This window comes from Manis javanica, chromosome 11 (genome assembly GCF_040802235.1).
Source record: "Manis javanica isolate MJ-LG chromosome 11, MJ_LKY, whole genome shotgun sequence".
Taxonomy (NCBI): Eukaryota; Metazoa; Chordata; class Mammalia; order Pholidota; family Manidae; genus Manis; species Manis javanica.
Genome location: NC_133166.1, coordinates 97,870,965 through 97,886,820, shown reverse-complemented (window position 1 = coordinate 97,886,820; position 15,856 = coordinate 97,870,965). Strand labels below are relative to the sequence as shown.

Genomic DNA, 15,856 nt, shown 5'->3' with positions numbered 1-15,856 from the left:
AGCAACAATTACTGGTATTACCAATAAAATCCTGACATTGGAATGTGGAATTTTTAACTCTTTCATAGAGCTATCATATGTTATTATTTCATTTTGTTCTCACTTCTACTACGTGAGATGTCAGGAGAGCCTCTTATCCTTAATCCACAGAAACTAATGGGTACAAGCAAAGCACAGAGCAGATGTAGGAATGTGAACCAAAGTCTCTCAACTAGTAATTCAGGGCAAAGGTCCTGGAGGGACAGGGTCTGCCCATCCCGCAGGGCTCATGTTTGCTGCCATCAACTGAAGGGAGATGAGGGGAGGGAGGAAGGCTGAGGTCCACAGACACTGCTGGTCAACCCACCCAGGAGCTCTTCTCGTGCCTGTAAGACTGGTTTTCTACCTGAGCATGTGACCACCCAGAATAAAGGACACATTTCCCAGCCTCCTTTGAAGCTTGGTGTGGCCAGGTTACCAAGTTCCAGCCAGTGTGATAATGAACAACTTCCTCATCTTCTCAAATGGAAAGAGTTCAGCCAGCCTTTCCCTTCCCCTTCTTTCTACTTTCTGGAAAAAAAACGTATGGCTGGAGATGGAACTTCCTAATAATGGGAGCCATGTGCTGAAAAGACAGCAGAGAAGCCTGGGTCTCTGGTGACTACAGAGCAGCCAGACCAACCCTAAACTTTAATTAAACATACGCCTTGCTGACGTTACTATTAGTCTCTGTCTCTATCCAGCAGCAGAACCCATATCCTAACAAAGAAGCTTTGCCAAGAGCAATGAAGAACGCTTCCAAAGCTCTAATGCCTCTCGATTGTTCAGATTCAACAAGTCCATAAATATGTATTAAGAGTCTACTACGTGTTTGAAGTTTCCTAAGAGTATCGTTATAGCCTCCTGGGAAACAGGCCCCATGTCATTTTTGAAACACCAATATATTTATATAAATGCAAAAGGCATATTCAGCAAAGGTGAAATAGAAAGAAATAAGCAATGTTTAAGTAAGATCAGGAAGGAGGCGGGAAAAGTACACACTTGCTTATAAAGGAGGCCATGAAGCATACAGCAAGTAGGTGTCAGATGTCCCGGGGTGCAGGTTACTCACGTCCCTTCCCCCCAGGAGAGAAGGTGATATAAGGAGGCCACTAGAGCTGAGCCCAGTTACTCTCTGGGAGCCCCCAGGCCCGAGGGAGGTTGACTGGGATACTGATGGCAATGAGATCCGGCCCAGCAGAACTAGGAAGAGGGGCTGTTGTGGACTAAATAGATGCTCACAAGGGTCCCTTCAGCTCTGATATTCTGCTCCGGCGTAAGGAGCCAAGGTGGGGAAGACTGGGAAGAAAGAACTGAGTTAAAGAGACAGGTGTGTGCAGGTCTGGGGGTAGAGAATGTCTGGAGTGGGAATATGATGTCCAGACCCCTTGCTGTTATCAGTGAGAAAGGAAATGAATGTGGCTTAATTATAATGACAGGATGACAGCAGTGACATGATGAGGAAAGAATCAGAAAAGCGCAAATCCTGTATTAAGAAAACGGCAACTTTCTCTTCGCCACCACATTCTCCCTGGAGAGCTCCCCAAGATGGGGTCCCGTCCCTAGCCTGAGACTGAGACTTCCCAGATGAAGGGACTTCTTTCCCACTCTCCTCCTTTGAGGGACCCCGCAGAGGCCCCGTGCGAGAATCAGCCCATAGTGAAGGCTTCATCTCCAGGCCTCAGTCGCTGGTTGGTAGGCGGCAGGGCCTCCGTATCCTTCCCACAGCCTCCGCCGCCATTGGACCGCCGACTCCCTGAAAGTGCCACCAGGGGCACATAGCTCCAAATCCTCAGCACAGAGTGGGGGGCCTGTCAGGGGACCACTCAGTATGTGCCTGCTGCATGGGGGCAACCTCTCACACAGACGCCTAGCGTAGCCCTTCTCTCAGCATGACTGGTACACAGGAGATGTACAAAAAGATGGAAGGAGCCCACGCCCACACCTCAGAGTAAGGCCTTGCAGGAGGCCACCAGGGCCCACAGACGAGGGCAGGGGGGCCAGGGCAGGGGCTGGCTGGCCCTGGTCCCCACCAAGACGTCAGAAGGAAGGCTAGACATCCAGCCAGGCAGCGGGCGACATCACAGATCACCTACACCCACAGCTAATCACAAGAACTCATTTTAACCAACAGTCTTCATCTCTTCCTGTGGCAATTTTTTATCAGAACTGAGAGAGGTGAGCCAGCTTGAAAATCTTTAGCTTTCCTGCTTCCTGGCACTCTCTGGGAATTAGCCAAGTTCTAAGGAGACACTCAGTGCCAGAACGCAGGGGAAGCAACAGACGCTTCTGGATAATCTACATTATGGCTACTACTCTGCGACAGAATCACCTGGAAATACAATCACCAATACGCGTAAAATTCAGTGCAAAGAGGAAAAATATCACAATGCAATCAGTATTCCAAAGCCTACTGGCTTTGGGTCTGTCTATAGCCTTTAAGGCGTGCTGACTGCCAGGGTGCCTGGGAAGAGAGGAACATCGACCCTTTGGCACAAATGCAGGCTGTGGTCAGTGCTTTGCCAGAGATGCCCACTCTGGGGTCAGTCCAATCCACCAGCCATGCAGTGAGGATCTAAGTGTGTGCACGCACACACACACAGGCCCAGCAAAGATAAAAGAGAGCCCCGTAAATCTAGTAAGACGTCAGCTGTTGTCCTGAGCAAAGGTGATTCAGAATGTAAGTTTACAAGGATAATTACCACGGCGTTACACAGAGTGTAATAACTTTGCTGTTTAGCATAGAATTTGTCAGACGGGTCACATGTAAAGTGGAACAGCTGTAGCTGTAAGTGACAGGTTGCTGAGAAATGGCTCAGTTCCAAAGCACCTGGTCCCCTGAGTCTGTACCACAATCTTGTTCTTAAATTAAAACAACAGCAAACAAGCGTACAAAATTTTCCACTGCAGAAACTGCCAGATTATTAAAGTTTACAGACAGAGTTTTCAAGGTGTTGTGGTGTCAGTGTAGAGAGCGGGCAAAGGCTGTTATCAGATCACATCTACGCCCGTGGGCCCCAGGCGAAGAGCCGGGCTTTCAGTTCAGAGAGGCCTGGATCCAAATCCTGTCTCTCCTACTTCCCAGTCCTGTTCTTGAGAAAGGACAAAACTTCTTAGAGCTTCCATTTCCTTAGAAGACAGAGACCACAGTCTCTAAGGTATAGAGTTTTTGTGAGCAGTAGGATTTATGAGAGAGTGCTTACCACAACCCCTGGCAAATATCAAATGTTTCAGGAATTGGGTCACTGTTAACAAGACCTGCCTACCTAGACATCATCTGTGGCTGCATAATGCAGAGAAAACTCCCTGCATATTAAAGTTTAAAAAAAAAAAGAAATGGAACACTACAAAGCTCTAAGAAAGTGGAGAGAGAAAAGAGGCGATAATAATTGTTTGAGGTTTTCCTTGGAGACCATACCCAGGAAATTATGCTTTCCATAGAAGAACGGTTTTGGAAAAACAAACTGCTTATACTTGTTATATGACACTAGAACTGTTTTTTTCCATTCTTGCAGGTAAAACATTAGAAGGAAGACTCTTCATATTTGAAAACCTTTGGGAGCCCATGAAATGGGGCGCATTTTTTCTAAATGACCACTCTTCGCAAATTTTCTGTAATGAAGACAATGACATATTCCAGTTGATAAAGTGTCTCACGTCCCTCTCTGAGGGACAGAAATTGGGCCCTGAGCTTGGCACCTCTGGTGCATCTGGTTGTTCCCCAGGTGCCCCAAGGCCCACAGAAATGCTGCAAGCACTATCTACAAAATGGTGCTGCTGAGGCTGAAATCGTTCCAGAAAAGCAAAGATCTTAAACCCTTTTACACGACATGAGAAAGCACCTGAAGTTCTAATTAAGCTAAAGCAGTTAGCCACCCACAGATATTTAACGCTGCTTCCCATGGTCAGGCAATCATCTCTATTAAAACCCATTTTAAAGCAAGGAGCAAACCCCAACACTCCACTGGCACACACTTCCTGCAAATCAATTACCCTCAGACATGTCCGGCCAATACTCAGGGGCAAGCTCCGTGCTTTTCGGAAAGGACTGCACCAGACATGGTGAGTGGGATGCAAAACACAAGGAGGCGAACAGCCAATGAGACAATTTGGGGTGACACCATCCTCTCGCAGAGGGGCATCTCTGGTGGGTCAGACAAAGCAAGAGAAACTGAAGCCTCACGTTTCCCTGGTCTCAGAATTCCGAGGCCGGTGTAATGACGAATGCATCACTTCCACCCTGAATAAGCACATGGAGCAGAACGGGGTCTGCCTGCTGGCACCCGAGGCCAACTTCACTGTGTGCGACCCGCCTACTGTCCAAACCGGTGCTACCTGGGAGGACTGTCCTCTCCCAGGTCACAGTGTGTCCCTGAAGTGCCAACAGGGTGTACATGGCAGGTTCACAGGGAGTCCATTCCACTCTAAGTGCACGTGCTTTCCCCAGGCCAGAGAGGTCTGCCCCCCCAGGAAGACTCCCCAGTCCAGAGCTGTCTCCAGATTAGGCAGGAGCAATGGCTACACATGGTCAGTAAGTGACTGAGATTTAAATACCTTCCTCAAGAAGGCTTGCTTTTGTTTCTCAGTCCAGTCAAGTAAATCCAATCACCCACTACTTCTCAACTGAAAGCAGCCTTTTTTTTTCCTGATTGATTTTTTTGTTTTAAATCTAGAAAATTTCTCAACTATCAAGCAGACATCGACAGTGTTGATATAGATCAGTATTGTCCAATAGAAATAAGATTTAAAATTTTCCTAGGAGCCACATTAAAAAAGCAAAAAGAAATATGAAATTAATTGTAACAATATTTTATTTAACCCACCATAACAAAAATGTTGTCATTTCAACATATAGTCAATAGAAAAGATAATTGATGAGATATTTCATATTCTTTTTCCATGCATTCTGTTTCTAGGACCATATTGGACTGCATAGATCTAGAGCTATGTATAAATTGACATGGAAAGACCCACAATTCACTGCTCAATGAATAAGCAGTTTACCAAATTGTATGTGTAGCATGATCTCATTTTAACTTTATAAATATCTGTATCTGTGTGCGTGCATATGTATAGAAAACAATCTGTGAGGGAGAGACCAAAAGGCAGTTAACTCTGAGAGGTAGAATGATGGTTGGTCTTTATTTTCTATTTTGTGCTCTTCTGTATTTTCTAAATTTTTTGCAGTAAACATGTACTGCTTTAACTATCAGGAAAACTATAAAGTTAGTCTTTTAAAAAGTGTTCCATTAGTTTAAATTATTACACCCCTTAATCCTGAGGGCACTATAGCCAATGCCTTGTCTCCAGGTAATAGGAGTAGCCAAACAATAGGGCCCTGTCCCCGCCCACCCCAGCCCCACCCACTTTCATACTTACAGCCAATCATCATGATGGCCACTGCAAAGATCTTCTCGATGTCTGTGGATGGGGCGATGTTCCCAAAGCCCACGCTGGTGAGGCTGGTCATGGTGAAATACAATGAGGAGATGTAAACGGAATTCTTGCTGGGACCACCTTCCCACTTCCCTGAGCCGGACCCATTAAACTGGTAAGGAGTGCCAATGTCCATGGCCAGTTGGTAGAGCCAGCTGTTGTTGCGGACCGTCTTGGTGTCCTCATCGAAGATCTCATAGTCCCCAATGCTGTACCAAATGCAGGCCATCCAGTGAGCAGCCAGTCCGAACACACACACCAGCAGGACCAGCACCGCAGCTCCGTATTCAATGTAGTGGTCCAGCTTCCGGGCCACTCGCCCCAGACGGAGCAGCCGGACAACTTTCAGAGAGCTGAACAGGCTGCTGATGCCCTGGGAGGAGACGAGCACAGCGTCAAAGTCAAGTATCAAGAGAACACTACTCCTTCCCTCCTCCCTCCTGAGCTGTTTCCTCCAGCAGAGTGTATTTCCATGAGATGCTGTGTTAGGCAACCCTTAAAAAACTGTTTTAAAATAAATCGCACTATGGAGAGTTGGCCACATGTATTTGTATATTTACACACCATATCATTTAGATTTTTATTCCAGGTGTATGGAAGGGAGATTTCCATTAGCTCTTTCCCACTCTCATTAAAAAGCAAATAAAAATAAAATAAATTAGACAAAATTAAAATTTTATTCTCATAATATGGTGTATAAGTATATAAATACATGAGCATTTTTCCATATCATACTTATTTTAAATCAGTGTTTAAGGGTTGTATAATATTTCATATTAGGTAATATGAAATAGTTGAAGAGTTGCATATTTATTTCATATCATAATATTTCATTCTAATTGTATTGTACATAAGTACACACATATTTACGTGTTGAAAAATGGTCAGGAAACACATGGAAAGGGCATGAAAACAACAGCGGTCATGGTTGCATTGTCAAATGATGGCGTTACAGACAATTTTTGGTTCCATTTATATTTTTGTTACACTTGCATATATTTACTCAATTTCTATCATTAAAATTATTACTTCTACAGTTAGGAAAATATGTTTAAAAAGTTTCTAAAAGAAGACAGAAATGAGTGAAAGAAACCACTAAGAAGAGTAAAGAACTGACTTTCTATTTTCTCAGGAAAGTCACAAATCCTTGGAAGACTGCATCGCCCCTGTCAGGCCAGGGATTATATAATCAGACACCATGGTTCACCGCAATACATCGAGGAATCTCTGAGCTCAGAGGAACCTTCTGATTTCACCTGTTTAAGCCTCCTCCCTTCCAGCTGCTGGCTGCCAGGCCCACCAGGAAAGGTCTGTTCTCCAACTAGCAGTTTTCTAGGGAACAGCAATACGGTAGCAGAAAGAACACTAGCGGAGAAATCTGGGAAACAGGTTCGGAGCCTCACATGAGCCACTAACTTGCTGTGTGAATTTGGACGATTTAGTTACTTTTTGCTTCCCTTCACTAGACAATGAAAGAGGTAGAGGATTTCTAAATCTTCTCCAAATGCTAATGTATTCTCATCACCAAAGGGAGCTGAAACATACCGCGGGAACCACACCATTCAAAACTTCAAAACTCCTATCCCAAAGTGATTCCAAGAGGTAACAAAGAGATTTCCATTAGTTTCTCTTATTTCCATTAAAAAGCAAATAAACAAGCAAAGAAAATAGAGACATTTCTTTGAATCAAGACCTTGGTCTCCTTTATACTGCAAAAACTCAACAGCAGGACGATGCCCTTCACCAAGGAGAGGCTTTTCACTATTCTAAACACTGGACAGTTTCCAGGTCACTGCTATTCCCTATTGTCCCCTATGCTCCTAATGACGACCCCCAAGGGTCAGGGTACGTCTCAGACAGAAGGATGATGCGTAAATGCTTTCTGATGAGGCTGTTATCGGCAACCAAGGCTGCGTACTCTTCCGAGGCACACAGCTCACCCCCCTTTCTCAGCCTCTTTCCATCCAGGTAGATCTCTAGGACTAGTTCTCGCCAGTGGAAAGTGAGGCGAAATGTGTCACTTCCCAGATGAGGCAGTTACAAGTAATGTGCGTTCTCTACATGCTTTCTCTTCCCCCGGGCATGTCCTCCAGATGAGACTAGAGTGACCTTGAAGCCAAGTGTTGAATATGGATGCACAGCATGGAAGGAACCTGGGTCCCCAAAAGACTATGTGGAGCATGCTCTCCCCCACAATCAATCTGAATCATACTGTGACGTGAATGAAAAATGAAACCTCTGTAATAAGCCACTGAATTTTGAGCATACTTGTGACAATTGCTCTCATTAGCCTTCCTTGACATAGGGACACACACCCCATATATAGCTTAGCCTTGTCCATAAAGACCACAGGTCAGATTGCCATACAAATTCTTTTTGTTGAGGGGAGGGTGGGGAAACAATACAAATAAACAACAGTTTTGTAGCCATAAAACTTCTAACAGAAATAATAATTTCTTGTCTAACATATTCCAGCCAATGGATAATAATGGCTTTTTCTAGACCAAGGAACTAGATCCCCAGTCAGTTCATCCGAACTGCTGACTTTGACAAAGTTTACCCTTGGCATGTCCAGCGCTCCTTCCCTGGGTCCCCTGTGCCCTCCATGCATTTTTCTCAAAAACCTGCCATGCAGAAAAGGCTGAGAAAATCCCTCATATTAAGTTGCAAAGGATGGATGAAGGAAAAGGGATATCCTCTCTCCCTAGGGCATTAACAGAGAGAAACCAACTTTCAGGAGTAGAATTAAAAGCACCCTCAGCCTAGATGAGGGAGATATTTTGGGAGGCAAAGGAGCTTTTTTTTCTGATGACTCAGAAATCAGTCACATGTAAGCAGCCACCTCCTCGCCACCTCCTCAGAAGGAGGTTCCTGAAATCATTTTTCAAAGCAGTTCTACTCAGAAGCAGAACTTCTTACCCAGGGCAAAACTGTCTTGTCATCTTTCCTCACCCATATTCAATTCAAAGCCACACTGATGGAGAACCTACTAGGTACTCCGTGTGCTAATGCTACAGGGGAAAGATTTTAAAGGATGCTGTCTGGACTTGGTGTTCACTTTTGTGTCTTCCATGCCTGGGGTGTGGAAGATGCTTGATGGGAAGACAGGAGAGAGTGTGCACATGCAGAACAACTAGCAAGAGAGGCAAGATACGATCAGCGAAAAGATTTCTCTCTGATGGTCACAGAACCTCAGAGCTAAGAGGGTGCAGAGAAGTCATATAGTCCAGCTCCTCTGAGTCCAGACATGGCTTCTGGAGCTCACTTAAGGGTTGGTCATTCAGCCTCTCCATGAACTCTCCCCTTTGCTGCTCTGTCTAGAAGATCCCAGTGTGTGGCAGTCATTTGTGGAGATGAACAATGGGCTCCCCTCTTATCTCCCTCCTCTCCATTTGCACTCCATCCTCCTCCCTTCTCCATCCTTCCCAGGGGCCACCACAACACATGCCATCACTACCCACAGGCCATGCTGTCCTCTATGCATAACTCCATACGTCTGGAACTTCCCACATAGGGGAAGCCCACTGGCTTCTCTGGTCTGTTCAGACCAGTCCTCAGCCCAGAATGCCCAGCTCCCCCATTTCTGCCAGCTGTCATACTAGTCATCCTGCAGTGACAACCTCCACCACCCTGTAGTCATGACCAGTAACTCACCCCTCCGCATATCCATAGTATTCGGTATCCATGCATTATAGTTTCCTGAGGCCATTTCCCCAACTATATCAGGAACTACATCTTCTTGAGGACAGAAGCCATTTGTTATTCATTTTAGAAGCTTCCTGTATTGGGTTGAATATGTACGTCTCCCTGAAATTCATGTCTTTCCCAGAACTTCAAAATACGACTTAATTTGGAAATAGGGTCATTTCAGGTATATTTAGCTATGTTGAGGTCATACTAGAGTATGGTAGACCCTTAATCCAGCATTACTGGTGTCCTGATAAGAAAAGGCACAGAGAGAGAGCATCAGGTGGCCACCAACACAGAGACTGGAGTGGTGAGTCTTCAAGATAAGGAACTCGAAGGACTACCGGCAACACCAGAAGCTAAGAGAAAGGCATAGAACAGATTCTCTCCTAGAGCCTGCAGAGAGAGCAGGGCCTTGCCAACCCCTTGATTTCAGACTGCCACCCTCCAAAACTGTGACAGAATAAATTTTTGTTCTATGAAGCCACCCAGTTTGTGGTAATTTATGTCTGCGACCACAGGAAACGATGCCACCTACACAGGGTCTAAAGCCAGCACCTTCTCAGAAAGGGTCTCAAACATTCACTAAACTAACCTGGAGAGTTGGGATTATTAGAGAATTCCTTCCCATTTAAGGAGCCTCTGGAACAACATAGAATAAGCTCCTCCTCGTGGTGTTATTTCTCTGTGTGTCTACTGGCTCTCCATTCCACGGTTTTGCATCAGTTTCTCCCTTTCTCACTAACAGCTGGACTTCTGTTTAAATTCATTTCAAGCTATTAATTTGAGTTTTCATTCTTTTTGCTGAAGTTCACTAGATGAGATAAATAAAACAGAATACTCCAAACTTCTTTTAAAATGTTAGTATGCTAAAAACATGACAGCACCATATGGTAGAGAATCACATTTCTCCAGGGAATTCTTCCATCAGAAAACCTATCTCACATTCCAAATAGTTCTTTATCACAACTTTATAAGTATGAAGAACCAAGAATTTCAACGTGGGTCAACATGGATAAAGGGGCGGTGACACCTGTGCTGGTGAGCCTCCTCGCTGAAGGCCAACTGAAATGACTGGAAGGAAGCCATCTGAAATCTGTTATCTCAGTTGTAGTGATATTGGCAAGATTCAAATTGAAACAGACATTTGGCAATTAACAGATTCACTTGTGTGTGGACTATCAAGTTGCACCCATTCACCCAAGCTAAATAAATCAATCCATTAACTTGAACTATACCTTGCCTTCTGACCTAGCCAGATTCACCAATTGTCTGCTCATTTTTTTTTCTCTCATATGCATGGAAATAACACTGTTGCCAACCAATGACAACACATTATTGAAAAGAACTCCTTCTTTCGGGTTCATGGAAAGTTCTCCCAGGCTTCCAGGTCTGAGGGGTGACACAATGGCATCCAGAGCAAATTCTGCAGGTGATAGCTTTCACCCTCATGTTACTCATGATCACTCTGCCCCCCCACATCCTCCAGCTCAGGGCCTCCTGCACATGATTCCCTCTGAGTCCTAAGGGATCCACCTTCAGGCATAGGCAAATTCTTCATGGGTAGTTGGGTACCTCAACCCGCTGCCTTCATGAGCAGCTCCCACCACCTTTCTGCTTCAGCTGGAACCAGCTTTCCCCGTGCTCTCTCTTACAGCCAGGAGCTGGGAGTAGGAAACTGTCAACCTCCACGCTTGCATTTCCCCTCCTTTAAGATTCATGCCACCTGGGAATACCAGCCCCTCACTACTGAGTCTGATTGATAATGTCTATTGGATGCTTACAAATTTGCCAGAACTTGAACTTATTCTTTCATTAATTATCCCATTTATCAACTTCCTGGCCCCTTCCTATCATCCCTTAAGTCTTTGCACCTGGCTTCCTATTGCATCTCCTGCTATCAGCACGGGAACCTTTAATGCCCATGGGGAAAAATCATTCAATATCCCCACCTCTCTAGCCCCAGTGACCTTCACCAACTCTCCACATTATGGGCCTTGTCATCACTGGAAGCCACTCCATGTCTGAAACTGTACATACCAGCATTCAACCCGATGCCTACACACTCCCATTCCTCCCCTTTTCTCCCCTGGATCCCTGCCCGACCTACCTTTGGCTTCTTCCAATCTCTTTCTCCCCATCTTTTCCTTTCCAACCATCAACTGTCTCCAGGTTTCACTCTGCTCCCATCATACTGGGCCCTGTTACATCACCTCCCGGCCACCCTAACAACCCTAACAATCCCTCTCCTCGTCCTCCTGCCACCTGTCCTGCCAAACCCGGCACCACACAGACCCACAGCAGGGACTAGACAATCATTTCCATTCCCAGGTGGGTCCCTGGAAGCCTCTCACCCACCCCTTTCCTCCTCTTGAACAACCCTCTCACTGCTTCCCATCAACCATACTCCACATCTGCATTACTCTTTTCCAGACCCCATCTGACCTGTGTCCTTTTCTTTCCCAGCCAACGTCATCTCCCCATTCACAGAGGAATTGGAGACTGTGAGCATCAACTCCCACTACATTCCACAGCTGCACACAAGCCTGTGCACTCGGCTCCTTCCTTCCATCCTGCACCAAAACGCATTCCTCCGTCTACTCTGGGGCATCATTCCATCCACTATCCACCCTCCTCTCTCGTTCCTCTCTTCATCTTCACATCCTCCTTTCACAGACTAATTTCTCTGTGCTATGCGCCTCTCCAGACATCGTAACTCTCCTCTTCCTCATATTCCTTCCTGAAACCATAACCAACACAAAATGGCTCACCCTTCTCATTCTTATTAATATCTCAATGCACTGCAATCAGATATCCATTCTGACCGCTTCTCAGAATCTACTGTCTTGAATCACCTTCTAATTGTTAAGCCTTCAGCAAGGTATAGACGTTTGGTGTCCAAACTATCTTCCTGTGTTTGGGGAATCACTACCTTATAAGGCAGAGCTTGTCTCCCACCCCACAAGCTGAAGATACCACAGATCTTCTTCCTCCAGCCTCCCTTGCAGCTAGTATGAGCACATGACCTAGCCTTGCCCAGCAGAGACACCCACCCCAGTCACTGAGTGCCATCTAATGGAGGAACTGTGCAGGACCCCTTTTGCAAGACCATGGCAGCCTCACCCAGTCCCCAGAGGCAGCAGACAGCAGCTCTGAAACTGGCACACAGGTCCACCAATGGTGGCATCAGCACACAGTGAGTCTGCCCAGCAGCAGCAGTGGCGATATATCCATGAGACAGGCTCTGCAATCTGATTGTGGGCATTGTTCTCGGCTATGTAACCTCCAAATATTTTCCTGGTCTTTCCAAAAATTCTGTGAGTACCTAACATGCTTTTAACAACCTTGGCCTTCCTTACATCAGCTAGACTTAAACCCTGACTACTACAATAGGGGAATGGGTTTCCCTCCTTTGGTTCCCACATGACAGGCCTCTTTCTAATGACTCCCTAAGGCATTGCTCTTGGCCTTTTTCTCTTCTCAGTATACTCCTCTGCCTGGGCAGCCATACCCATTAATGTGGCTTTTACCACCATCTATGCACCAATAACCTATGAGCCCATCTTTCTACACCAGGTATTTCTTCTGACCTTAAGACCCATATGGGCATGTCACTGGGCTATCCCAGGGGCTCCTCAGTTGGGCATGTCTAACTCTCAGCCCATCTCCTATTCCCCAGGTTGGAGAATGTGTCCCAGATCTACAGTCCCAAGAAAAGATAAGGTGTCATCATCTTAGTTTATCATTGAACCATCTCTTAACTTAATGTTCTTTTTAGAAGAGTAATGTTAAGGCATATCAGAATTCCCATAGGTCACTTTGCTACTTGGGTAAAAACAGAAAACACACACATTTTCTTGTCTATGGATATAATATCTTTGAAAGTATACATTGATTGTCCCAGGGAGGAAGATTCTTCACTGTACATACCCTTTTGAACATTGTTGTTTACCCAAATTTTTAAAAGATTAAATTGTAAAAATAATTAAGTATAAGTTTAAAATATGATACAACTCTGCTTAGAACCGTTCAATAGCACCCATTTGCCTTCTGGATAAAACTCCATTAGTTCAGCAAAAGCCTTTACAATTTGGTCTCCGACAACCTCATCCCTCTCTGCTTCCCTCCCAGGCAGCGTCTGCTTTAGTCAGATCAAATGATTTGTGGTTCCACAATCACACTATGCCTTCATATATGCTGTTCCTTCTGCCTCAAGCACTATTCACCCAGTTATCTACCTGTCAGTCAAACCCTTACCCATCCTTAAAGAAATTTCTTTCGAAGTGACTTGTGAAGGAAAACTTCACTGAGGTCTTGGCATTTAAGTAAGGGCCCCGCTGAGATGAGAAGGCAAGCCTCGGAGCGCCTAAGGGAAGTATGTTTCAGTCAGAGGTGTCAGCAAATACAAAAGACAGGAATGTCACACTGTCTTTATATTAGGAAGACAGGCTCTTGAGGTCAAGAGGCACACCTTTGGTGGGGATAACAATTAACATGTATTGAGGGTACTAAGTGCCAGGCACAGGAAGGACTTGGCAAGCATTGTCTCAGTTACTATCCATTAACTTTATCAGGTAACTATATTACATACCCAAGTTACAGATGAAGACACTGGTAGTAACTTTTGTCTAGCGTCACACAGGTAGAAAGTGGCAGAGCTAGAATTTGAACTCTGATCAATCAACTCCCAGGTCTAAGTTTTTAGCCCTTTACTCTAAAGACTTTACCTTTAATTTCCCATCTTTGGAGTTGTAGTGCCTCACAGATGCTCAATAAATGTTTGTTGAATGGAAACCTACACTGAGACTTACCCACAAGAAGTAGACAGTCATAAAGCTAGAGGTCTGTTGTAAGGATTTTACTACTTTACTAAAAGAGCTTGATTTGTTTGCTGTCTTTAAAAGAGATGACTTTACAAATAAAAGTTCCATGATGATCTCACCACTCTGAGAATTGCAGATACATTTCAACTGTGTAATGGAATAACCTAGCTTACCAGACCTTATATCGGAAGTTACTCATTGAAGCTTAGATATAATTTGCTTCCCTTCCATTGCTTCAACATTTTACTTCAGGCTTCATTCAATGCCGCTGTCATTTCCTAAAAACCGAGTATAGGGAGCCAGAGCCAAGAGCTACCAGTGACACAAAAACAAGGAAGATGTACTCCCCTGCCTTCACATTGCCCACAGTCGGGCTCCGGGGAAGTCACAGCCTGCAAATGACTGTAGTACAGTAGCAATCGCAAGACAGCTGCCACTGCGAAGGCTGAATTAGACACAAGTCCTGCAACTGTGCAGAAAGAGGAACCTTTCTAGCTCATTGAACGAGTCTTTTGACCACATTCAGGGGAAGGATGTGGTTACTGAGCGTAAGGGAAGTTTTTCACCAGAAATGAGATCACTTGTAACCTTCCACTTGTTTAATCCAGTGATGCATCCACAGGCACATCTGTAGTCTCCACAGAAAACAATCGCTGGAGGAAGTTTAGAAATACTGCTTAAAACCACCCACTTTCTTTTCGTTTATAATTCAAACCATGACATAAACTGTGTACTCACTGTGATGGCGAGATTATCCCATTGGGCTCTTTCTCTTTTAGAGGCACTGAAAATTGAAAGCTCTATTTTTCACTGGCCAATAAAATCCCAAGGACACAGACCAGAGAATCTGATTTAATCAAGCCTTGTATGTCTTTCTCAGAATACCAATCCTAGGTTTGCTTCTTCCAGGGAAGTGAAATGAATCCAAGTAGCCTAGACTATACTTTCTCTCATCCTGAAGGAAATCAACAAAATGATATGGAGCGTGCAACTCTGACACTGATGCAGAATCATCTGTTCCCTTCATTTACTTTAGGCTAATCTGATTTAAATTCTTAGAGAGGACAGAGTGTCCGGGGCTGTGTAGGTGAAAACCGCAGTGACTCTGAAGAGGGGTGTGTCTGTGGGGGTTTGCAGCACTTGGGCTTGAGAAGGGCCCTGGCCCCCCTGGCCCTGCCTGGCCAGGGGTCTTGAAATGAAACAGCGCTGGCGCTATGCAAGCATCACCTCCCCTAGTAACATGGGAGGATGCGGCTGGAGCCTGCTGGCCACGGGTGGCAACACTTCCTCATGGAGAGAAGAGGCGCAGACCCTTCCCTGGGCGGTCTGGTTTGGCCTTGGAAGACACTCTCCCTCCTGTTTGGTCACAGCCCACTTAGGTTTCACCCACAACCAAGTTTCAAGTAAGAAGCTGGAGGCCCATACAGGTTATACAGAAGCCCCCAAAGGTATAGCCTCCTGATAGGCACTAAAAACTTGTGGTGTGGCCTTGAGGCCTCCACCAGGGTGAAGAGGAAGAGAGGCTAGAATAGCTGGTTTGGGTGTGGGAAAGCCTCCCAGAATCTGGGAAGCCGGGCAGAGCACACTGCAGGCCAGCAGCCCAGGCACCTGGGCCGTATCTGGGAGAGCTGGGGCAGGCACGACACATTCCCCTCTCTCAGGGACCAGCTCGCCACACCGGCACACGAAGCCCTGGGGGCAGAGTGGTGTCAGGTCAGGAGCAAGGCAGGCAGCTGGCACACTCCTGAAGGGCCCCAGGGGAGATCAAAGCAGGGTCCCTGCAGCAGGCCCTAGGGGTGGCTGGGCCCCAGGACACCTCCCGGTGTGACTGGCACACAGGGTGCTGAAAAAGGGCAGCAAGACTCTGAAAAAGACTCTCGGCAAGACAGCAT

At 45.7% G+C, this 15,856-nt stretch overlaps 1 protein-coding gene across 4 annotated transcripts in view; it reads right to left on the bottom strand.

The window, feature by feature from the left end:
- The window catches only part of KCNH1 (potassium voltage-gated channel subfamily H member 1), a 351,125-nt gene that overhangs the window by 206,027 nt on the left and 129,242 nt on the right, over positions 1 to 15,856 (bottom strand). For all 4 annotated transcript variants that reach the window (XM_037015391.2, XM_073216975.1, XM_037015392.2 and 1 more), the window contains exon 7: positions 5,398 to 5,827. In XM_037015391.2, the coding sequence (XP_036871286.1) occupies positions 5,398 to 5,827 (430 nt within the window). The remainder of the gene's footprint in view (positions 1 to 5,397; positions 5,828 to 15,856) is intronic.